We start from the raw sequence: 23,672 nt of genomic DNA on the forward strand, positions 1-23,672 counted from the left end.
TTTCGTCTTTTCCTTATACAGATTATTAAAAAAACAACACACCAGATGCAACCTCCATAGGACAAACAATTCAGTAAATTGGGCCTAAACTGAAAGCTCAATACTTAACGCGGCACCGTCATAGATTCCACATTTCCAAACAGGTCAGTTTCGTTCAAAGTCTTGCCTTGCTAGAAACTGCCCCGTCAAAGGTTAATCTTATGTGAAGTAAAAAAACCATTCTAGAGCAACAACGAATTCAGCCCAGCTCACCAACAAAACCACTGAGTGCTGAACACTAAAAAATTAGCGTCCTCGTTGCAAACACTCCCTTTAACAGAGTCCAAAACTGCCTCTGGAAGCAACGTCAGCACAAAAACTGTTTCGGAACTTCATGAAATGGTTTCCATCTGAGCAGCCCACACACAAGCCAAGATCAACCATTCGCAATGCCAAGCATCAGTTGGATGTTAAAAGCTCGCCTCATTTAGACCTCTGGAGCATTGGAAATGCGTTCTTCTGAGTGATGACTCACGCTTCACTATCTGGAAGTCCGACGACGAATCTGTTTGGCGGATTCCAGGAGAATACTACCTGCCCCAATGCATAGTGCCAAAATAGTTTTGAGAATAAGTTGGCTGTTTTTCATGGAATCGGCTCCTTAGTTCCAGGGAGAAAATCTTACAGCATACAATGACATTCTAGACATTCTCCATTGTTTTTCATGGATCGGGCTCCTTTATCCATGAAGGGAAAATCTTACAGCATACAATGACATCTAGACGATTCTACGCTTCCAAATTTGGGGAAGGCCCTTTTCCTTCAGCTTGACAAATGCCCCCGTGCAAAAAGAGGTCCATACAGAAGTGGCTTTGTGATCGGTGTAGAAGAACGTACTGTCCTGCACAAGCCCTGATCTCAAACCCCATCTAACACCTTGGTATAATTGAATTGCGACTGCGAGCTAGGCTAATCGCCCAAACATCAGTGCCGACCTCACTAATGCTCGTGGTGAATGTGAAGCAAGATCCCTGCAGAAAATGTTCCAACATCTAGTGGAAAGCCCTTCCCAGAAGAATGGAGGCTTTAAAGCAGCAAATGGGGACCAAACTCCATATAATGCCCATTATATGACATGCCACAAGCAGTGTCCACATACTTTTGCCATGGTATATGGATGATTTAAAGCCAGCACATTTAACAGTTAGGCTTTTGATATAAACCTAATTAAAGTTGGTTCTCTCTCTCCTCACTTTTCTTAAGGGGACATTAGGCAACTGCTTTTTTCTCAACTTCACTGCTCCTCCACCACATTGTTCTCAACACCAATATGCTGTAACTTTGCTTATTGCACATAGCAACATGTCTAGGAAAACGTGCCAAATTTAACACGCGTTTGTTCAGAACCGCGGGACAGCGACCGCTATCCAACACGGAAGAAAAAGCGCATTTTAAAAAATAATATGTTTATTAGTGTTGCGGCATTGTTCTTTGTAATATAATCATGTACAAGTTCAGTAGTGCACGTCTTAGCGTGATGACTTTGCCATCCCCACGGCCTCCAACAATGGATTAGGTCCATCAGGACAGGTCTTTGTTACACTATGATTATTTTGTTGATTTCTTCAAGCGAGCAGTAGCAATCTCAGTCGACCAAGAAGCTTATCGACATAAACAATTGTATCATATGGGTCAGCCCGGCAGTGAGTTGACTTTATTGAGACTGAGCTTCTTTGACTTCCCTAAGGTTATTGTTTCTGGATTCTAAACAGCCAAACGTTAGCAGGAAAACGCACCAAGGGAAGTCGAAAAATTTCCCTTTTATTCCTCGCAACTTACAGCAGTGAGTGCATTCATATGTGTCAAAGTGATTGGAGTGGTTTCATCCACTCACATATTATAATTGCTTGATAAAAGTGTAAAATGCAGATTTATTACATGATTATTTAAAAAGAAATAAATACAAATTTTGTTGTTCTAGAAACTGCTGAATTGGCTTTTGCATGTTATAGTCTATGGGCGTCAATTACTGTAAAAGATACCTGGCTGCGTTCCAGAAGTTGTCGTGGTCTGGCTTTCTCCAGCTGCTCGCGGGTATTAGGACTATTGCCGGTCTTTGGTGTGATCTTCAACGTTTTCTGGGCCATCATTTGCACCTAGATCAAATACAAGGATCATTAAATGTAACTTAGCAAAACAGAACGAAAACATCACTTCCCCTTTAAAAATTCACAATGGACTTTAAATTTTTGCAATGTCTAAGACCCTGCACATAATTACCATGTAGATACTAATCCAAATTTTATTGAAATGCTTACGGCCCTTCCCAACAAAACAGAGAGAAAGAAATTTGAGAAAGAAAGTAAATAACACGTAATAATAAAAAAACTCCATGATAAAAGATACCTTGCTTATTACACAGGTACCAGTGCCGAACGCTGAGGCAGTACAGGTATTAGTAATATGAACATAGACAGTATCAGTCAAAAAGTTTGGACACACCTACTCAATGCAGGTTTTTCTTTATTTTTACTATTTTCTACACTCTGGAATAATAGTGAGGACATCAAAACTATGAAATAACACGTGGAATCATGAAGAACCAAAAAAAAGTTTAAACAAATCAAAATATTTTTATATTTGAGATTCTAAAAAATAGCAACCAAATTTTTCCACACTATTGGCATTTTCTCAACAAGATTCACGGCGTAGTCACCTGGAATGCATTTCAATTAACAGGTGTGCCTTGTTAAAAGTCAATTAGTGGAATTTCAACCTTCTTAATGCGTTTAGCCAATCAGTTGTGTTGTGACATTGTTGGTATACAGAAGATAACCCTATTTGTAAAAGACCAAGTCCATATCTGGCAGTCTCTATGGAGGTACCACAGGGTTCAATTCTCAGGCCGACTCTTTCTCTGTATATATCAATGATCGCACTTGCTGCTGGTGATTCTCTGATCCACCTCTACGCAGACGCCACCATTCTGTATACATCTGGCCCCTTCTGGACACTTTTAACCAACCTCCAAACGAGCTTCAACGCCATACAACACTCCTTCATGGCTCCAACCTTTTAAATCTAGTAAAACTGCTTTTCAACGATTGTTGCCCTCACCCTCCCCCCGACTAGCATCACTACTCTGGACGGTTCTGACCTAGAATATGTGGACAACTACAAATACCTAGGTGTCTGGTTAGACTGTAAACTCTCCTTCCGACTCACATTAAGCATCTCCAATCCAAAATTAAATCTAAATCGGCTTTCTATTTCAAAACAAAGCCTCCTTCACTCATGCTGCCAAACATACCCTCGTAAAACTGACCATCCTACCGATCTTGACTTCGGCGATGTCATTTACAAAATAGCCCCAACACTCTATCAGCAAATTGGATGCAGTCTATCACAGTGCCATCCGTTTATTTCACCAAAACCCCATATAATACCACCCCACTGCAACCTGTATGCTCTCATTGGCTGGCCTTCACTACATATTCGTTGCCAAACCCCCATGGCTCCAGGACATCTAAATCTTTGCTAGGTAAAGCCCCGCCTTAGCTCACTGGTCACCATAGCAACACCCACCCGTAGCACACGCTCCAGCAGGTATATTTTCACTGGTCATCCCCAAAGCCAACACCTACTTTGGCTGCCTTTCGTTACAGTTCTCTACTGCCAATGACTAGAACGAATTACAAACATCTCTCGAAGCTGGAGTCTATATTCTCCCTCTCTAACTAAGCATCAGCTGTCAGAGCAGCTTACCTGTTACACACCAATCTGTAAATAGCACACCCGACTACCTCATCCCCATATTATTACTTACTTCTTGCACCTCAGTATCTCCACTTGCACATCATCATCTGCACATCTATCACTCCAGTATTAATTCTAAATTGTAATTAATTTTGCCTCTATTTATTGCCTACCTCCTACTCGTCTACATTTGCACACACTGTACATAATTTCAATTTTTTTTTCTTTCTATTGTGTTATTAGAATGTTTTGTTTATGTGTAATCTGTGTGTATTATTATTTGTACCACTGCTTTGCTTCATTTGCGCAGGTCGCAATTGTAAATGAAAACTTGTTCAACTGGCCTACCTGGTTAAATAAATAAAATATATTATGGAAGAACAGCTCAAACAAGCAGAGAAATACAGCCATCATTACTTTAAGACATGAAGGTCAGTCAATACAACATCAAGAACTTTGAAAGTTTCTCAATGCAGTCGCAAAAACCATCAAGCTATGATGAAACTGGCTCTCATGAGGACCGCCACAGGAAAGGAAGACCCAGAGTTACCTCTGCTGCAGTGGATAAGTTCATTAGAGTTCCAGCCTCAGAAATGCACCCAAATAAATGCTTCAGAGTTCAAGTAAGACACATCTCAGCATCAACAGTTCAGAGGAGACGTGAATCAGCCTTCATGGTCAAATTGCTGCAAAGAAACACTACTAAAGGACACCAAGAAGAAGAAGAAAGATGCTCACTTGGGCCAAGAAACACAAGCAATGGACATTGACCGGTGAAATCTTCTTTGTTTGACAAGTCCAAATTGAGATTTTTTTTTCCAACCGCCGTGTCGTTGTGAGAACACAGTAAGTTGAACGGATGATCTCCCAGTTGTAGTTCCCACCGTAAGCATGGAAGAGTTTGTGTGATGGCTCTTTGCTGGTGACACTGTCTGGGATTTATTTGGAAGTTACACTTAACCAGCATGGCTACCACAGCATTCTGTAGCGATACGTGGACTATAATTTGTTTTTCCAACAGGACAATGACCCAACACACCTGCAGGCTTGTATAAGGGCTATTGACCAGAAGGAGAGTGATGGATGCTGCATCAGATGACCTGGCTCCACAATCACCTGACCTCAACTCAATTGAGATGGTTTGGGATGAGGTTGGACCGCAGAGTGAAGGAAAAGCAGCCAACAAGTGCTCAGCATATTCCTTCAAGACTGCTAGAAAAACATTCCAGTGCAAAAAAAGGGGGAAAAATAGCAGCAGTTCTGGCCTTTAGCTCAGCCCGAATGTTGCCTGTAATCCATGGCTTCTGGTTGGGATATGTACATACAGTCACTGTGGGGACGACGTCATCGGTGCACTTGTTTACAAGCCAGTGACTGATGTGGTAAACTCCTCAATGTCATTGGATGAACCCTAGAACATATGTCAGTCTGTGCTAGCGAAACAGTCCTGTAGTTTAGCATCTGCTTCATCTGACCACCTTCTCTGGTTGCACAGATTACATGCTGGTAGAAATTAGGTAGAACGCATCGGTTTCCCATTAAAATCACTGGTCGTTAGGAGCACCGCCTCTGGATGAGCATTTTCTTGTTTGCTTATGGCCCTACACAGCTCGTTGAATGTAGTCTTTGTCCAGCATTGATTTGTGGTGATAAATAGACAGCTATAAAAATATAAAAATCGGCAAAAAAATAAACATCCCTTTTTCAGGACCCTGTCTTTCAAAGATAATTAGTAAAAATTAAAATAAACTTCACAGATCTTCATTTAAAGGGTTTAAACACTTGTAAAGGGTTTAAACACCCATGCTTGTTCAATGAACCATAAACAATTAATGACTGTTCCAAAGGTGCATGTTCATTAAGACACTAACAGCTTACAGACGGTAGGCAATTTAGGTCACATTATGAAAACTTAACAGGACACTACAGAGGCCTTTCTACTGACTCTAAAAAACACCAAAAGAAAGATGCCCAGGGTCCCTGCTCATCTGCGTGAACATGCCTTAGGCATGCTGCAAGGAGGCATGAGGACTGTAGATGTGGTCAGGGCAATAAATTGCAATGTCCGTACTGTGAGACGCTTAAGACAGCGCTACAGGACGGACAGCTGATCATCCTCGCAGTGGCACGCGTAACAACACCTGCACAGGATCAGTACATCCGAACATCACACCTGCGGTACCGGATGGCAACAACAACTGCCCGAGTTACACCAGGAACGCACAATCCCTCCATCAGTGCTCAGACTGTCCGCAATAGACTGAGAGTCTGGACTGAGGGCTTGTATGCCTGTTGTAAGGCAGGTCCTCACCAGACATCACTGGCAACGACGGGCACAAACCCACCGTCGCTGGACCAGACAGGACTGGCAAAAAGTGCTCTTCGCTGACGAGTCGCGGTTTTGTCTCACCAGGGGTGATGGTCGGATTTGCGTTTATCGTCGAAGGAATGAGCGTTACACCGAGGCCTGTACTCTGAGCGGGATCGATTTGGAGGTGGAGGGTCCGTCATGGTCCGGAGCGGTGTGTCACAGCATCATCGGACTGAGCTTGTTGTCATTGCAGGCAAACTCAACGCTGTGCGTTACAGGGAAGACATCCTCCTCCCTCATGTGGTACCCTTCCCTCAGGCTCATCCTGACCTGACCCTCCAGCATGACAATGCCACCAGCCCTACTGCTTGTTCTGTGCGTGATTTCCTGCAASACAGGAATGTCAGTGTTCTGCCATGGCCATCGAAGAGCCCGGATCTCAATCCCATTGAGCACGTCTGGGACCTGTTGGATCGGAGGGTGAGGGCTAGGGCATTCCCCCCAGAAATGTCCGGGAACTTGCAGGTGCCTTGGTGGAAGAGTGGGGTAACATCTCACAACAAGAACTGGTAAATCTGGTGCAGTCCATGAGGAGATGCACTGTGGTACTTAATGCACCTGGTGGCCACACCAGAAACTGACTGTTACTTTTCATTTTGACCCCCCCTTTGTTCAGGGACACATTATTCCATTTCTGTTAGTCACTTGTTCAGTTTATGTCTCAGTTGCTGAATCTTGTTATGTTCATAAAAATATTTACACGTTAAGTTTGCTAAAAATAAACGCAGTTAACAGTGAGAGGACGTTTCTTTTTTTGCTGAGTTTAGATTAAATCTCTCTTCGTAAATAGTATGGTCTACARCTTATCATGAGGTATTCTAGCTCAGGCACCAGCTGTTGTTAACAAAGAGAAACGCACCCCTCACTTCAGCTTACCTGGTGCTTCCGTTTGATCCTGCAGATGCATAGAAGCTAGACATATATTATCCATGTCCTTGTTCAGCCACGACGGACTCTGAGAAACATAGGATATTATAGTTCTTCTGGTCCCGATGGGTTAGGATAGTCTCGAACGGAGTCATYCAGTTTGTTCTCCGGTGATTGTACGTTCGCCAATAGCACAGAGGGTAAAGGCGGACTATTTATTCGTCAGGGTGCTCGCATGTCGGCCTCCCTTATGCCGTCTCTTCCTTTTCCGAGTCACTGGGATTAGGGCCTGGTCCAGGGTGAGCAGCATGCCCTGTTCCGTAGATTCGTTGAAGTAGAAATCTTAATCCAAATCGAGGTTAGTGATTGCTGTTCTGGTGTCCAGAAGCTCTTTTCGGTAATAGTAAACTATGATYAGCCCAAAAAAACAAAACAGCAGAACTGGTCATGAGCCTGTAGAACGGCAGCTATCCATCGCAGYGCCATTCTAATCRGGTATTTGCTTGGGACTCTGGTCAAAAGTAGTGCACTACATAGAKAATAGGGTGCCATTTGGGATGCAGTTCATGTCTTAACTCAAGAGAACTCGGTCCTCCTCACTCACCCTTTACGCTGTCATAGCTGGGGTTGTAGAAACAGAAGTTATCGGTCAACTCTCTGCGCACCACCAGTTCTTCTGTGAAGGAGGAAACGGACTCGCCGGCACTCTTCCCACAGCACTTTACCTGCAGCACCACGCGCTGTGCAGACAAGTGACCTGGAGATAGGGAGGGAGAGAGGTAGGGATGGAGAGAGGGTAGAAAGGGGAGAAGGAAAGGGATGGAGGGATAGAGAGCGGGAGGAAGAGAAGGAGGGATAGAGAGCGGGAGGAAGAGAAGGAGGGACAGTCAGTGGACTCCACCTTGAGCTTCAGAAATAAGTTTGAAAAACATTTGTATACAAATAACATTGGATACGAGCAGGCCTGCAACGCCTGTGTTTCTTTAGGTGGGAGTGGGGCTTCACACCGGGTGGGTGGGAGTGGGGCTTCACACCGGGTGGGCGCTAGGTGTATAAGGTCATAAGAGGTGTGTGTGTTTGTAGGCTGGTATCAGGTGAACACTGTTTTGAGTTGACATGTTGAATTTAATTCAACATTTAGAAAGGGGAGAGCTGACACAGGTATGTATTGCAGGGTCATGGTGGGTGTGTGATTATAGGCTGAAATAACACTAGAGTTTGTGTTGGCACAAACTCCAGTAAGCGGCTTCCTCAACTGACCGAAGCGGATCCACGGCGAGAGTTGACTAACGGCAGAAGAATTGGGGTTGTTCCTCTGAGTGGCAAAGTTCTTGAGGCGCAGGTCGATGAAAGATTCCAACATGGCTATGCCTGCTGCACTGCCAGACTTGGCCCAATCCACCTCCTCTACCGTCYTGTCCACCTCCAGAGAGGACAATGCCTCTGCCCAGTCTACTGGCTGGAAGGAGAGAAGAGCTTCATTTATTTAAGGTTGTGAAAAGTTAAATATCTATGGAGTGGCCTATACCAACAGAGGAGGAAAGACGATGGAAAAGATATGAGGAAGAACTTAGGTCTTCTCTAAAAACAACATCAAACTTACTTCCACTTTAGTGTTTGCAGGTCTGGAGGGACTTACAGCAGAAGCTCCATTGGAAGGCTTTGCAAAGTCATCACCTTATTGCTTACACCTATCCTGTGCATTCTGCTAATACAGTGGAAGGGTGACGGTGGGGGGCAATGGGTTGTTTTCTGATCAGGCAAGAATTTAACAAACCCATTAACCAACCCAGTTTAGTGGATTGTGTCTATACAAWTACCATTAAGGAATTCCTCATCTTWATGAGGCCCACATTCTATAAGCAACCTCTTACTTTGGCGGTTCGGAGAGCAGTGTGTGGGTGTTTGTCCACTAAAGGTATCTCTGTGAGGAACTCCTYCAGAAGCTTGGTGATCTTGTTACGGATCGTCCTGGCAGAATACTCCAGTTTGTCTGATGCCACCCARCAGGGCACCACGTTATGGGCATCGACCTGCGGTAGTGACGGGAAGACGTGATAGTTGACAGACTGGAAATCCTTTGTTAACATAGCCTGAGAAATTGAAGGACGAAAGCTATACAGGAATTCAATAGGTGTTCAGTGTTGGTATAACAGAGTGAGTTCCATCCCTGTTTACACGGGACACAAACCTTCTAACACAAATCTTTTACACAATGATACTCAAGAAGCACCGGCGCTCAATAACACTGACCCAGAAAAATAAATGCATCTGGGTCTGGGTGCGACTTTCATCTGACTTTTACCCCATAATGTTAAATCAAGCCATAACACACCGTCTGTGCATTTTTGTTTTACAATGGACAAAAATCTTTGCAAATTGCAATGCAAAATATCAGAATTGCTGCAGCAAAATAAAGCACTTTTGCTCGCAACTATCACATAAAAAAAACTCTAAGTAATCCTGAAGGGACTGATCTGCATACTTGTATGACGGGAATATCACACAAAAAACGCAAAGTAATCCTGAAGGGACTGATCTGCATACTTGTATGACGTGGACATCACAACAACAAAAAACTAATATTGAACCCAAACCGGCTGCGCGCGTGCGCCATCGTGCATACATTTATTTTGTCCCCCTACACCAAACGCGATCACGACACGCAGGTTAAAATATCAAAACAAACTCTGAACCAATTACATTAATTTGGGGACAGGTCGAAAACATGCATTAAACATGTATGGCAATTTAGCTAGTTAGCTTGCTAGCTAATTAGTCCTATTTAGCTAGCTTGCTGTTGCTAGCTAATTTGTCCTGGGATATAAACATTGAGTTGTTATTTTACCTGAAATGCACAGGTCCTCTACTCTGACAATTAATCAACACATAAAATGGCCAACCGAATAATTTCTAGTCATCTCTCCTCCTTCCAGGCTTTTTCATCTTTGAATTTATATGGTGATCCATCTACACTTTCATAGTATTACCACGACAACCAGCAAAACAGTTCGTCTTTCAATCACCCACGTGGGTATAACCAATGAGGAGATGGCACGTGGGTACCTGCTTCTATAAACCAATGAGGAGATGGGAGAGGCAGGACTTGCAGCGCGATCTGTGTCAGCGCAGACGCTCGTTGGCGCACGCGAGCAGCAGTGTGGGTGCAATAATTGAATAACATGGATTTCTAAATTTATTTTGCGACGCTCGCGCAAGCCACGTGTCCGGTCTGTTCAGCATTTAAGTAATCCTGAAGGGACTGATCTTCATACTTGTATGAAGGGGATATCCGATGGAAGCCCCTTTTTGACCTCCTCCACCCACTGCAGCGGTGTCCTTAGAGGGGAGAAGTCAGTCACTACTGCCCCAAAACGCCAGTCCTCCACAAACCCCGGCAGCAATTCTCCAGCGGAGCCCTGGAGCAGGTGGAACTGAATATCCAGGGCACTGCAGTCCTGTGAAAGGGGGGACAGATACATGCATGGGACAAGAAGGAAGCAGGTATAGAGGAGAATCTCAATTGGAATATCTCGATTCCTCTCGCCCCCTAGCATCCACTCGATGAGGAGGAGGAAACGTGGAAAGAAATGCGCTTGTAAGAAATGAGGCTGTCCTCCTCTATCACTCCATCAGGCAAATTACATTTACAGAGATGGAATCTCAAAATACTTATGTTTAAAGTGGTAAAAAAATYGAATGTTGCCAGTTGTGCTAGACATTTTATAGATAAAAAGATRAGTAGCGTATAGTTTTTAAATATGTGAATGCTTTTCTCATCCGAGAATATAACAGCTGCTCTTCRAGGGCGCATTTCAAAACTTTTCCAGGGTAGGATACACCTGAGCATCCTACACCGGAGGCAGCAACCAAGAAGAGGAGCAAACTCCTCCCTTCACCCATTAAACTGACACTCTCCTACATATGGCAGCCACGTATAGGTTTCTGAGTCACGGAAGAGAGGAGGACCGAGTTGGAGAGGACAGACTTTTTGCCAATTGAGAATCTCCCTTGGGCGACTGATTGGGCTATAAACAAGTGTAAGAACTTGGAGGGGAGCCGGGCCGGATGTCAAGACGACGACCCAGATGTCATATCCTYACATTTATTTGTTTACAATCAYAACATKAGTAACYTGCTTAATTGCTAAGTTAAAAAGGTCTGAAGTATCAAAGTCCACTTGCATTAGGATCACACAGGACACATAATTCTCAAAGGCCTCATGAACTCATGACAGCGCATAACGATCATAGGGGGGCGGCCACCGGGCTGGATGCCAAGACAAAAACCGCACATWAGAAAAGACAAGCACTCAACCTCGACTTTGGTTCAATTCATTTTTAATTTGCTGTGGATCAMCAAACAGATTCGCATACAGATTCTTCAGGTTTGTGTTCGTTGATTCACTGAAAATGTCAAATGAACAGAACTTAAGTCAAGGTTGGAATTAGTCTTTTCTAGTGTGTGGTTTTTACAGTTGTTTTAGGATACTAGTTGTTTTGGCACTGATTGGCCCAATCAGTTCTTGCACTGGTTGGGCCATCTCCATCTCAAAGTCTCCCAGCAGCTGTTATTTTCTCAATTGGGAAAACAATTTGAGCCAGTCCCTAGATGCAGGTAGTCTTTTTTTCCATCATGAATCTTGTTCTGGAGGAATCTCTGCTCCAAAATCATAAAATCTGATTTTAAACCTAACCTTAACCACACTGCTAACCCTAATGTCTAACCTTAAAATTAAGACTAAAAATAATGTTTGTTTATATGAATTTTTACAATATAGTCAATATTGACTTTGCAGCTGGTCTATCTAAGGGGGGAATTTTTTTTAAATAAAAAATGTGCTCAGTTCTGCCTCCAGGGAAAGACTCATGACAATAAAAGTCAACCTGCTCCCTAGATAGAAAGAACAGGGAAGAGAACACACAAGTCATTTTCACCCCAGAGAACAATGGAGGGTTTCTCTACCTTAGCAACTTCCTCCAGTCCCCTCAGCATGAAGCCAAAATGGCGGATGGTGGCCAACTCTGGGTTTTGTGTTATCACCAAACAGAAACAGATATGCAGGGGCAGCTTCTCTTCGAGGGCAAGCTGCTGGGCATAGATCAATGCCCAGTTATCTACAGTAAGAGTCAAAGAGAGAAGCAAACATTCTGTTACTGGTGAATATGGCTGCAAATACTGAAATGAATCCACAGAAAAATGTCCCACTACAATAGTTTATTTTCCCATTGTCATTTCGAGCATGGTGGATGCATAACCAGGCCAAAACACAGCTCAGCAGTGTGGAAAGGCTACATTCAAATCACTTTCTATCAGTGTTGATAATACAAGTTTACTGGAGAACTGAGACGAAGTAGAGACTCTGGACAGGGTGGATGAGGTTTAATTAAAAGCTATTTATTCAGAGGTAAAGATATCTGAAATAGCGTGCACGGACCCTTTCATCAAGCTCAAATGGAACTCTCCGAAAGAAGCCCAGATAACAGAGTGCATAGACATTTTATACAAAGATAGAAAGTAGGTTGAGTCTGGAAGTTCTTGTCCTCTGGTTGGTCCTGATGAGTTGGGCGAGGTCCCCTTCAGGCTAGTATCACTGTCTCATTGGCTCTGAGTAGATTTCTTTGTCTTCAGAAATGTTCAGCTAAAACAGGAGATTAGGTGTGTGCGTAGATGTTCCTATTTTGACATTTCTGTGTGTCTCTGTAAAATGTTCAGACTGAAGAGGAGATTTTGTGTGTGCGTAGATGTTCCTGTCTTATCAGTGTTTATGAAAGGTTTGCGTCAGCCCTCTGTCCTTGGGTATGTGTGTGTCTCAGTTTCTCGTGATATGCAGTACCAGGCACCCTTTTCTTATCAGTCTTTATGAAAAGGCCTGTGTCAGCCATCTGTCTCTGGGTGTGTGTGGGTCTCAGTGTCTGCTTATGAGTTTGTGAGAAACCCTGTTTGGAAAGAAGTTAGTTATAACAATGTAATAGCAAATATGCTTGTGTTATAATAAATGATATTTATTACATCAGACATCTTGTTTTTTGTTTGTTTATTTAACTTGGCAAGTCAGTTAAGAACAAATTCTTATTTACAATGACGGCCTATTCCGGCCAAACCCGGACGACTCTGAGCCAATTGTGCACCGCCCTATGGGACTCCCAATCACKGCCGGATGTGATACAGCCTGGAATCTAACTGTAGTGACGCCKCTTGCACCGAGATGCAGTGTCTTAGACCACTGCGCCACTTGGGAGCCCACTGTATATTGGTAGTGGATATACTGGAGATTCTCACCTTGGACCCTGTGATCCCTGTTCATCCAGTAGACGACTCCCTCTGAACCTTGCTTTATCTTCTGGGTTTGGGACAGAAAACGGAGGCGCTTCTTGTTGAATTTCAAGTCCTTGTCCTTCCGTTGYTTTGCCACCACACCCTGCAGCCAGMCCTCTTCTCTCTCCCCCTTCCCCTCTTTTACAGCCTGCAGCTTCTGCTTTTTGGTGCTGTCCATTTTGGCAAATGTTGCCTTGCGTTTTTCTGCTGGCATGGTGGTTCGATTATTAATGCTGCTTAGGCCTACTAATTTGGTAAARGAGCAGTGTCTTTGGCTCTCGAGTGTCACAAACTTCCAAATGTGCTTGGATGCTGGAATGAGCAACAAACTGGATAGAGGGAGGCATTGGAGGATAATTACTAAAGAAATACCACTTTTTCATCTTCAATACATTTTCTAATAATGCAAGCAACCATGACAAAACAGGATGTTATCATACAGACCAAGGCACCATTTGAAGTAAGCCAGGAAATAATTAAATGACAATCGCACTGAAATGTTTGGCAAGAAATGCCTTACCTGCGATGCATGCAGATTATTGTAAACGTGTATCGCAGTCCTTTTCAGATGTTAAACTGAGGATTCTTGATATGTATGTATTCAAACAACAGCAGATACGTGCACACCTATATGCGTGTCGTGTTCTTTTTGTTTTGTAAGAGCAGATCTTTTTTGGGGGGGTACTATGACAACTACACATCCCAAAATGCCATTCGTGTCTTTAGTTTTCGTGCGTTAAGACGTTTTGCAGTCGTCACTAGTTACCACAGCCACCAAGTCATAAAGCTCCCCCATGTCTACAATTGATCTTCTTAAAATGTGATTTTAAACCTAACCTTAACCACACTGCTAACCTTATGCCTAACCTGAAATTAAGACCAAATAGCACTTTTTGTAACGAAATAGCAAATKTCGTCTTTGTGGCTGTTGTATCTAGTGACTACCGTTTAGACGGGGGGGGGTATTTGACGTAGCTAGATAGCGTGCTAATTTTAGGGAATTTTATCCAGAATATTTTCCTGTGTGTAGCTACAGATTTCCACAGTATGAGCAACGTTGGTTTTTCGGCTACACGGGGGATCACCTCGGGTGTACCTGATAAGGTCGACATGTCTTTAGGTAAGGCCGCTCGCGACACCGTTGATGTGGGTGGGTCACCAGCAGCTCGAGCTTGGTTGTTGTAGCTAGCTTGCTATTTTGCTAAATGTTCGCATATGAGGAATCATAATATGCATCGTTATATAGCTAATTACATGCATTTATTTTAGATACATTACACTGTCTATTTCAAACTACTTATCTACTACTCTGGGCAACTTTGTTTGCTAACCGCTAGTTAGCTGCGTTCATTCAATGCGACCAAGCCAATTTGCCACTACTAGTCAGTTAACGAACAGCCAGCTAACGTTAGTTGTTGTTATGCAGGTCTATTGGCCCATCCAAATGTCAGCGAGAATGGTTAATGTAGTTTGTTAGTTAGTTAACTAGAATGTACAAATTCAGCCAAGACTTCCAAGAGCCAGACAAACTTTAATTCATAAGCATGGCATACATAACGTTACATTGACTGAAAGAGCTCACTGACAAGTAAACTTATTGTTTTGTTCATCTGACTATCCTAGATGATATAATTCGTTTGAACAAGAAAGAGCAACAAGCAAGGAGGCCGGGCCCGGGGAACCGCAGGCCACTACAGCAGGGGACGGYATTTGTCCAAGGGAAGCCAGTTGGAGCGAGGGCCAGGGGACAGACCCAAAGACGTGTGTACAGTAGTTTTGTTTGTGGTGCTCATCACTGCAGCTAGTTYTCCATTGTTGACTATAAACTAGGTGGTTCGAGCCCTGAATGCTGATTTGGCTGACAGCTGTGGTATTTCAGATCATATACCACAGGTATGACAAAATATGTATTTTTACTGCTCTAATTACTAAGGGCTGTATCCAGGCACTCCGCTATGCATCTTGCATAAGAAGAGCCCTTAGCCATGATACATTGGCCATATACCACACCCCCTTGGGCGGCAGGTAGCCTAGTGGTTAGAGAGTTGGGCCAGTAACCGAAAGGTTGCTAGATCGAATCCCCGAGCTGACAAGGTAAAAAATCTGAACACGGTAGTTAACCCAGTGTTCCTAGGACGTCATTGTAAATAAGAATTTGTTCTTAACTGACTTGCCTAGTTAAATAAAGGTTAAATTTTTTTTTATATATATTGCTAAAATAACTTCAAATAATCATGCCTGGGATATTTGAAATGCCAGTGAACTAGTTAGACCTTCCAATACATCACATCAATTCGATTCTCCACATGAAAAAGAAGCCATGTCATTTCCAGGAGGTGGTGTACCAAGAGGTGCGATAACCAGAGCGGGTGTTGGAAGAGGCCGAAAGATTCCCCCTCCGGTTGGTCGACGCCGGGGTCAAGGGATTATCACTGGACTGGCAGCCCGGAAGACTGCAGCACTACAGCAAGGCATCAGTCCGCTCAACCGACCTGCTATCAACCGGGTACTAAGGGCTCATACATCTGGGACATTTTCATTAGGGCACACTGTAGCAAAACGTGCATCAGAACCAAAACGAACATCCCTTATTGGACAAGTCAAGATAATACCTCGCTGTTTCGAACWGTTTTCTTCTGTTTCATGCCTAGTTAACATGACCCTTGTTGGGATCGAAGAGGAGAGAGTTAGTTTCCAAAGAAGTCCTTGCTCCTCTGTTCACCATCTCTATTTACATTTTCTCTCCCAGAAGTTACAGTCCTTCAACAACCGATCGCGACCCTTCAACAACCAATCACGGCCTTTTACCCAACCAGCCCAATACAGACAGATGCAAGGCCAAAGGAGGCCGTACAGACAGACAGACGTACAGAGAGKCCTCAACTCAACGAGACCCTTTCAGCCGCGGAGACGGTGAGGAAATAAGATTTGTAGCATTACTTCTGGATGACTCCCCTCCATGGAATATCACTTCGTCTCACTATCAGCCGGTCCTAGACCGCTATCTACCCCTTCTTCCCTTTGGCCCTAACCCTTCAATATTTGCAGATCTGTATGTATTAAAGGGCCAATCAGCTGTTGAAACAATAACAAAGTGTWCTCCCTGCTACTGTTATTAGTAAACAGCTGAGGGATTTGGAGTGAAGAAATGTAACCATTCTAAAATGCATACAGCTATGGATGCAAGGACTGACCATCCATTATATCAAAAGTATAGTTTTAACCATGTGTTGAAGCTATATGGTGTTTGTTTACATTTACTTTGTTTACAAACATTGGAGTAAAACAAGCTTATATTTGGGGTTCTGATAGGGTACGACTGTTGAACTAAGCTCATGAGGCCTTTAAGTTATATTCAAGAATCGATGAGAACATTTAATTCATTTACAAGTCCAAAAAGGGATGTAGCAACTGCAGATTTCCTCTTTAAGTAATGTGGGGGAAGCGCCATTTACACTGCTTTTACCTATATAGGCCTATAAGATCTGAAAATATCAAAGAGTTAACATCAAAGCAAAGGGGTAGGGAACAAATTGGCACTGGCTCTGTCTAACGCTGAGAATCACTGCAGTGTTGTTCTAAGTGCTCTCCAATGACATTGCACAAACGAAGGACATCATGGAACATTTCCATCTCCATTCCTAGACCAACCATCCATTTTGTCTTCTCCTTGTAGGCCCTTGCCCCCTGTCCAAACCCAGAGAGAAGCCCGCCAGGCCACGTTTCTCTTCCGCAGGGGCCTCAAGGTACACTCTATTAGGTGTCTCTGACCGTATGTAGACTTAAAAAAAAAAAATTGGACACAGTGCAATGAAAGTCCTGTCTTTGTCTCACCTGTACATTCTTCCATACTGCAGGTTCACACCCAGGTGCCGAAGCCAGCTTTAACCTCTATACCCCCTGCCCCAGTTAGAACTCGCCGGTGAGTATTTGACGTGTGTGTGGATGGGTGTGAGACTGCTAACACGTTCTGACTGTCGCCTCTTGACAGACGGCATTCCACTCTATAATATAGTGCACCCTCATCATTCTTGAAGACTACACATCAAACCTTTGTTCGTCATTATCCACAAGTCGTCTAACCGTATGTCTGTCTGTCCACTAGGTGGCGCACGTCAACAAACAGCAGTGGGATCCTGACCGTTTCCATCGACAACCCCACTGCCATTACACAGTCTGAGTGAGTCGCATTATGAAGCCACACATACCACTATATGAGCAGAGGATGACTAAATACATTGGGCCAGTAGTTACCATACCAAAGAACCTGATCATAATTAAGGGCCAGTAGTTACCATACCAAAGAACCTGATCATAACTAAGGGCCAGTAGTTACTATACAAAGAACCTGATCATAACTAAGGGCCAGTAGTTACCATACCAAAGAACCTGATCATAAACTAGGGCCAGTAGTTACCATACCAAAGAACCTGATCATAATAAGGGCCAGTAGTTACCATACCAAAGAACCTGATCATAACTAAGGGCCAGTAGTTACCATACCAAAGAACCTGATCATAATTAAGGGCCAGTAGTTACCATACCAAAGAACCTGATCATAACTAAGGGCCAGTAGTTACTATACCAAAGAACCTGATCATAATTAAGGGCCAGTAGTTACCATACCAAAGAACCTGATCATAACTAAGGGCCAGTAGTTACCATACCAAAGAACCTGATCATTAACTAAGGGCCAGTAGTTTTTCCTAGTCCGTTCAAGTGGTATGAGGGCGGCAGGTAGTTAAGAGCTTTGGGCCATTACCAGAAAGGTCGCTGGTTCGAATCCCCATGCTGACTWGGTGAAGAATCTGTCTGTGCCCTTGAGTATTGCCCTTAACCCTAATTGCTCCTGAAAGTCGCAACGGGTAAGAACATCTGCTAAATGACAAAAAAAWKTAAATAGTCCTRGCCCTATATATACAGTGGCGACCAAATATATTGGCACCCTTGGACTTTTCTTACATCATTTGTTACTTCTTCTAAAATAATAAGTCAGTTCGGCAAATTTCTGCCTGCTAGTGCTGCCCCGGTCAACTGTAAGTGCTGTTGTCAAATCAAATTTTGTTCATCACATACACGTGATTGACAGCGGTGACTGTAGGTGTAGCGAAATGCTTGAGAAGTGGAGCAACAACGACTCAGGCGCAAAGTGGTAGCTCACAGAACGGGACCGCCGAGTGCTGAAGCGCGTAAAAATTGTCATACCGAGTTCCAAACTGCCTCTGGAAGCAACGTCAGCACAATAATTGTTTGTCGGGAGCTTCATGAAATGGGTTTCCATGGCCGAGCAGCCGCACACAAGCCTAAGATCACCATGCGCAATGCCAAGCAACGGCTGGAGTGATGTAAAGCTGCYGCCATTGGACTCTGGAGCAGTGGAAATGCATTCTCCTGTGTGATGAATCACGCTTCACCATCTGGAAGTCCGACGGACAAATCTGGGTTTGGCGGATGCCAGGAGAACACTACCTGCCCCAATGCATATATTTAAATGTTATCTTTATTTAACTAGGCAAGTCAGTTAAGAACACATTCTTATTTTCAATGACTGCCTACACCGGCCAAACCCGGACGATGCTGGGCCAATTGTGCACAGACCTATGGGACTCCCAATCACGGCCGGTTGTGATAGATCCTGGAATCTTCCTATGTTTACCAACAACCAAATTAAGCAGATTGCTTTGCTGCTTCTGGTACTTGGGGCCTTGAATGTGCGCAAGACATCATGAAATCAGCAGATTATCAAGGTGTTTTGGAGTGCAATATTCAACCCACTGTCCAAAACTGTGTCTGTCTGAAGGTTGTGGAACTTCCAGCAGGACAACAACCCCAAACACACATCAAAAGCACCCTGGAATGGTTCAAGAAGAAATGCTGGACTGTTCTGGAGTGGCCAGTGAAGAGTTCCAATCAGAATCACATCCATAACCTATGGCAAGAGCTGACATCTGCCKTTGGTRGAGGGCACTCCTCAAACATTGAAGAATTAGAGCAGTTTGCTACTTTAAAGTTAGCCAAATTGCCAGTAGAAGGATGTTACAAGCTCATTAATGGCTACAAGAAGTGTATGTCTGCAGTTCTTGTCCAAAGCCTGTGCCACCAAGTACTAGCTCCGGGGTGGCAATAATTGTGTCCATTCATCTTTTATTTTCACAATTCTAAACTTACATTTACAAAAATAAAATTGTTTCTGCAATGTAGTTTTAGAATAAATAGGGAATTATTTAAGAAAAGTGCATGGGTGCCATCATATTTTCAGCAACTGTCCATAACCACTCCCCATATTTTCTTCTCTGTTCTCCAAGGCCTCCCKGTGCTTGGTCCCTGCACCCCCCGGCCCCCACCAGCTCTGCCCCAGYCAAGATGAAGGTGGAAGAGGAGAAGAAAACGGAACCACCTAAAGGAGTCCCCTTGCAGTTTGACATCAACAGTGTGGGGAAACCGGTGAGAATAAGATAGAATTGGGCAATCATACACAAAGGCTATATTTACAAAGGCAGCCCAATTCTGATGTTTTGGCACATTTTTGGCAAAAGAGCTAATCTGATTAGGTAAAATATCAGAATTAGGCTGCTTGTGTAAACACACCCCAAGTTGTTTCAGATCATGTCCTCGTGAGCCTCAATTTACAAAACATTAGGAACAGCTGCTCTTTCCATGACAGACTGACCAGGTGAAAGCTATGGTCCCACCTGTTGAATCCACTTCAATCAGTATAGATRAAGGGGAGAAAGAAGACAGGTTAAAGAAGGATTAGGCCTTGAGACGATTGAGACATGGATTGTGTATTTGTGCCATTAAGAGGGTGAATGGGTAAGACAGAAGATTGAAGTGCCTTTTGAACARTATGGTAGTAGGTGCCAGGCACACCGGTTTGAGKGTGTCAAGAATTGCAACATTGCTGGGTTTTTCCATGCTCAACARTTTCCCGTGTGTATCAAGAATGACCCACCAACCAAAGGACACCTAGCCAACTTGATACAACTGTGGGAAGCATTGGAGTCAATATGGGCCAGCATCCCTGTGGAATGCTTTCGACACCTTGTGGAGTCCATGCCCTGACAAATTGAGGCTGTTCTGAGGACTAAAGGGGGTGCAACTCAATATTAGGAAGGTGTTCCTAATGTTTTGTACACTCCGTTTAAATGTTATGAATGGTTGTTTGATGTAAATAGTCTAACTCCCCCTAGTGGTTCAAGATCTAAGTTTCCCCCTGAGAATTGGTGAATAGTGTCGTTCRTTAGTGCACGCTGAAGCAAAAAGGTTTAAAAACATGCAATGTTAACAAACTTATTGAAGTTCAGATAGTGTCTCCCTGATTCTGTCAGTTTGTCTCCATTTCGTTTCTAGTGAACTGGACCCAGTTRTACTGTATGTACACACCATTATATGCAAATGTATTATATGTACATAAGTCAGACCTCTCTCTGCTACCACACGGCAAGTGGTACCGGAGCGCCAAGTCTAGGTCCAAGAGGCTTCTAAACAGCTTCTACCCCCAAGCCATAAGACTCCTGAAAAGCTCATCAAATGGCTACCCAGACTATTTGCATTTTTTTKGTATTTTCTTAAAAYGGCATTGTTGGATAAGGGCTTGGAAGTAAGCATTTCACTGGAAGGTCTACACCTGAAATTATTCGGCGCATGTGACAAATAACATTTGATATATTTATATTCTGGTCTCTGACATTGCTAGTTATATTWAAAAAAWTMTGTTTTTTWWAAATTATTATTTCTAGGTATTACTGCACTGCTGAAGCTAGAAACCCAAGCATTTCGCTGCACCTGCAATAACGTCCGTGTACACGACTAATACATTTTGATTTGATGTGAATTGAATGTTTTTCTGACAAGCTTTCTCTCCCAACTGTTGTCACATCAGACTGCGATGACTTTGAATGAGCGATTCCGCATCCTGAAAGACGAGCGCGTCGCCACTGCGCAGACCAGCAAAGGCAGCCGATTCGTCACTGGGTTAAGACAATGACACGAAGGAAAAAAGAGAAGGTGGATCCCCAAAACCTTTGTGTCCCAGACAGACACACGCACGGATCCCCACCTATCTGATGATATAGAACCATTTTAAAAGGACCCTGAGCTGTTCGTAAGCTGATCCTCCTGAGTGACTTTTTTTATGGAACAGACTTGGGGTAGAAAGAGAAACATGAAAACTATACGGGTGCAATTATCGTGGAAGATGAACAATCTTAKTTTTTTTTACCATGATGGAACCCTATAGCATTATCTGTAACATTGTACTCAGATGTTGGTGTTCAGGAGCTTCAACATTTGTCAGGACAAAAAGGAAAATACTTTTCTCAAGAGTGCTGCTGCGGGAGTTGATTTGGAAGATTGTTTTTCAAGAGGGAGGTTGCTTTGTGCCAGTAACGAAGGGTTTTGTTTAGTGTACTTTAAAAAAAAATCTGTTTTGTTTTTACAATGYTTCAAAGAAATGTGGCACATTGTTTCCAACACAAGCCTTAACCACAGTTCACTACACCTATACACCAGAGGAGGCTGGTAGTAGGAGCTATAGGAGGACAGGGTCATGGTAATGGCTGGAATGGAATAAATGGAACTTATCAAACATATGGAAACCACATTAATAGCATTACAATGAGCCCGTACTCCCATAGCTCGTCCCATCAGCCTCCTATAGCTCCTCCAACTTCGGCATCGAAGTGGCATGAAAAGTSTTTCCCGTTTGACAACAGCCGATGGGACTCGCTGTACCAAAATTAACGAATTGCGGGAATCAACGCAATTACGCATTCTCAGTAGGATGCTAGTATGCTGATATTTGTTGCTTACGTGCATTCAGTTTTATTAAACAGTAGGCATACGWTCTAAATAGTATGCCGTTGGAGTAAAATATTAGGCAAGCCTTTTTGATGTAAAAGAAATATGGTAGAATGTTTTTTATAGGTATAGATATGGGCTACTGTTCTATAGGAAATGTTATACTTTTAAATGTTTTTATACTAACAACAAAGTCATTTTGTTGAATTAAATCCCTAATTAACATACGAAAAGGCTTTTTTATAATTATTTCTGCATAATCACGGTAGGCCTGCAGAGCATATCCAGTGTTAAATATAGAAAAGAGATCTACCTTGTCCGTACCTGTACAGATGCAGTTGCTCTAGGATAGTCACCTGATGTTTGCTACCCAATGTATTATTTTAGGAGCKCAGTAGCCTAAGCCTGCAAAAGTTTGGTAGGTATCAAAGAGAGAGGCACATTGTATTGGTAGGCTCCCAGCCATATTATTGTTCTTCGACTTTGCTTGCAACAGAAATGACAAAAATAGACTGTCACTGCCCCAAATGGCACCCTACCCCCTACATTGTGCACTACTTTTGACATTTGGAATGTACAGTTGTGGCCAAAAGTTTTGAGAAGGACACAAATATTAATTTTCACAAAGTCTGCTGCCTCAGTTTGTATGATGGCAATTTGCATATACTCCAGAATGTTATGAAGAGTGATCAGATGAATTGCAATTAATTGCAAAGTCACTCTTTGCCATGCAAATGAACTGAATCCCCAAAAAACATTTCCACTGCATTTCAGCCCTGCCACAAAAGGACCAGCTGGCATCATGTCAGTGATTCTCTAACACAGGTGTGAGTGTTGACGAGGACATGGCTGGAGATCACTCTGTCATGCTGATTGAGTTCAAATAACAGACTAAAAGCTTCAAAAGGAGGGTGCTTGGAATCATTGTTTTTCCTCTGTCAACCATGGTTATCTGCAAGGAAACACGTGCCGTCATCATTGCTTTGCACAAAAAGGGCTTCACAGGCAAGGATATTGCACCTAAATCAACCATTTATCGGATCATCAACAACTTCAAGGAGAGCGGTTCAATTGTTGTGAAGGCTTTAGGGCGCCCAAGAAAGTCCAGCAAGCGCCAGGACCTTCTCCTAAAGTTGATTCAGCTGCGGGATCGGGGCACCACCAGTACAGAGCTTGCTCAGGAATGGCAGCAGCGCAGGTGAGAGTGCATCTGCACGCACAGTGAGGCAAAGACCTTTGGAAGATGGTCTGGTGTCAAGAAGGGCAGCAAAGAAGACACTTCTCTCCAGGAAAAACATCAGGGACAGACTGATATTCTGCAAAAGGTACAGGGATTGGACTGCTGAAGACTGGTTAAGTCATTTTCTCTGATGAATCCCCTTTCCGATTGTTTGGGCATCCGGAAAAAGCTTGTCCGGAGAAGACAAGGTGAGCGCTACCACAGTCCTGTGTCATGCCACAGTAAAGCATCCTGAGACCACATATGTGGGGTTGCTTCTCAGCCAAGGGAGTGGGCTCACTCACAATTTGCCTAAGAAAACCTCTACTAGCTATTGAGATTCAAAAAAATAGGGTACCAACA

The 23,672-nt window shown here is 43.4% G+C and overlaps 2 protein-coding genes across 4 annotated transcripts in view; one reads left to right on the top strand and one right to left on the bottom strand.

Moving 5' to 3' along the window:
* cpdp (CPD photolyase) overlaps window positions 1-13,953 on the bottom strand; it is a 31,142-nt gene extending 17,189 nt beyond the window's left edge. Inside the window, exons 1-7 of one of the 3 annotated variants that reach the window (XM_024010396.3) lie at window positions 13,812-13,953; window positions 13,256-13,620; window positions 11,939-12,123; window positions 10,249-10,431; window positions 8,848-9,006; window positions 8,234-8,432; window positions 7,578-7,730 (exon numbers count right to left, since the gene is read on the bottom strand). In XM_024010396.3, coding sequence (XP_023866164.1) covers window positions 7,578-7,730; window positions 8,234-8,432; window positions 8,848-9,006; window positions 10,249-10,431; window positions 11,939-12,123; window positions 13,256-13,620; window positions 13,812-13,822 — 1,255 coding nt within the window. In that variant the 5' untranslated portion in view covers window positions 13,823-13,953. The remainder of the gene's footprint in view (window positions 1-7,577; window positions 7,731-8,233; window positions 8,433-8,847; window positions 9,007-10,248; window positions 10,432-11,938; window positions 12,124-13,255; window positions 13,621-13,811) is intronic. The other 2 variants (XM_024010397.3, XM_024010399.3) reach the window with 2 other exon arrangements.
* A 13-nt stretch (window positions 13,954-13,966) lies between these two features.
* LOC111979719 (UAP56-interacting factor) lies at window positions 13,967-22,323 on the top strand. Its single transcript, XM_024010400.2, has 9 exons — window positions 13,967-14,411; window positions 14,915-15,052; window positions 15,625-15,797; window positions 16,041-16,204; window positions 16,968-17,037; window positions 17,149-17,213; window positions 17,397-17,471; window positions 19,597-19,735; window positions 21,174-22,323. Exons 1-9 carry the CDS (start codon window positions 14,339-14,341, stop codon window positions 21,276-21,278), a joined length of 1,002 nt encoding a protein of 333 aa, XP_023866168.1. The 5' UTR covers window positions 13,967-14,338; the 3' UTR covers window positions 21,279-22,323.
* Window positions 22,324-23,672: the final 1,349 nt, after the last annotated feature.

Source organism: Salvelinus sp. IW2-2015, linkage group LG19, assembly GCF_002910315.2.
Source record: "Salvelinus sp. IW2-2015 linkage group LG19, ASM291031v2, whole genome shotgun sequence".
NCBI classification, from domain to species: Eukaryota; Metazoa; Chordata; class Actinopteri; order Salmoniformes; family Salmonidae; genus Salvelinus; species Salvelinus sp. IW2-2015.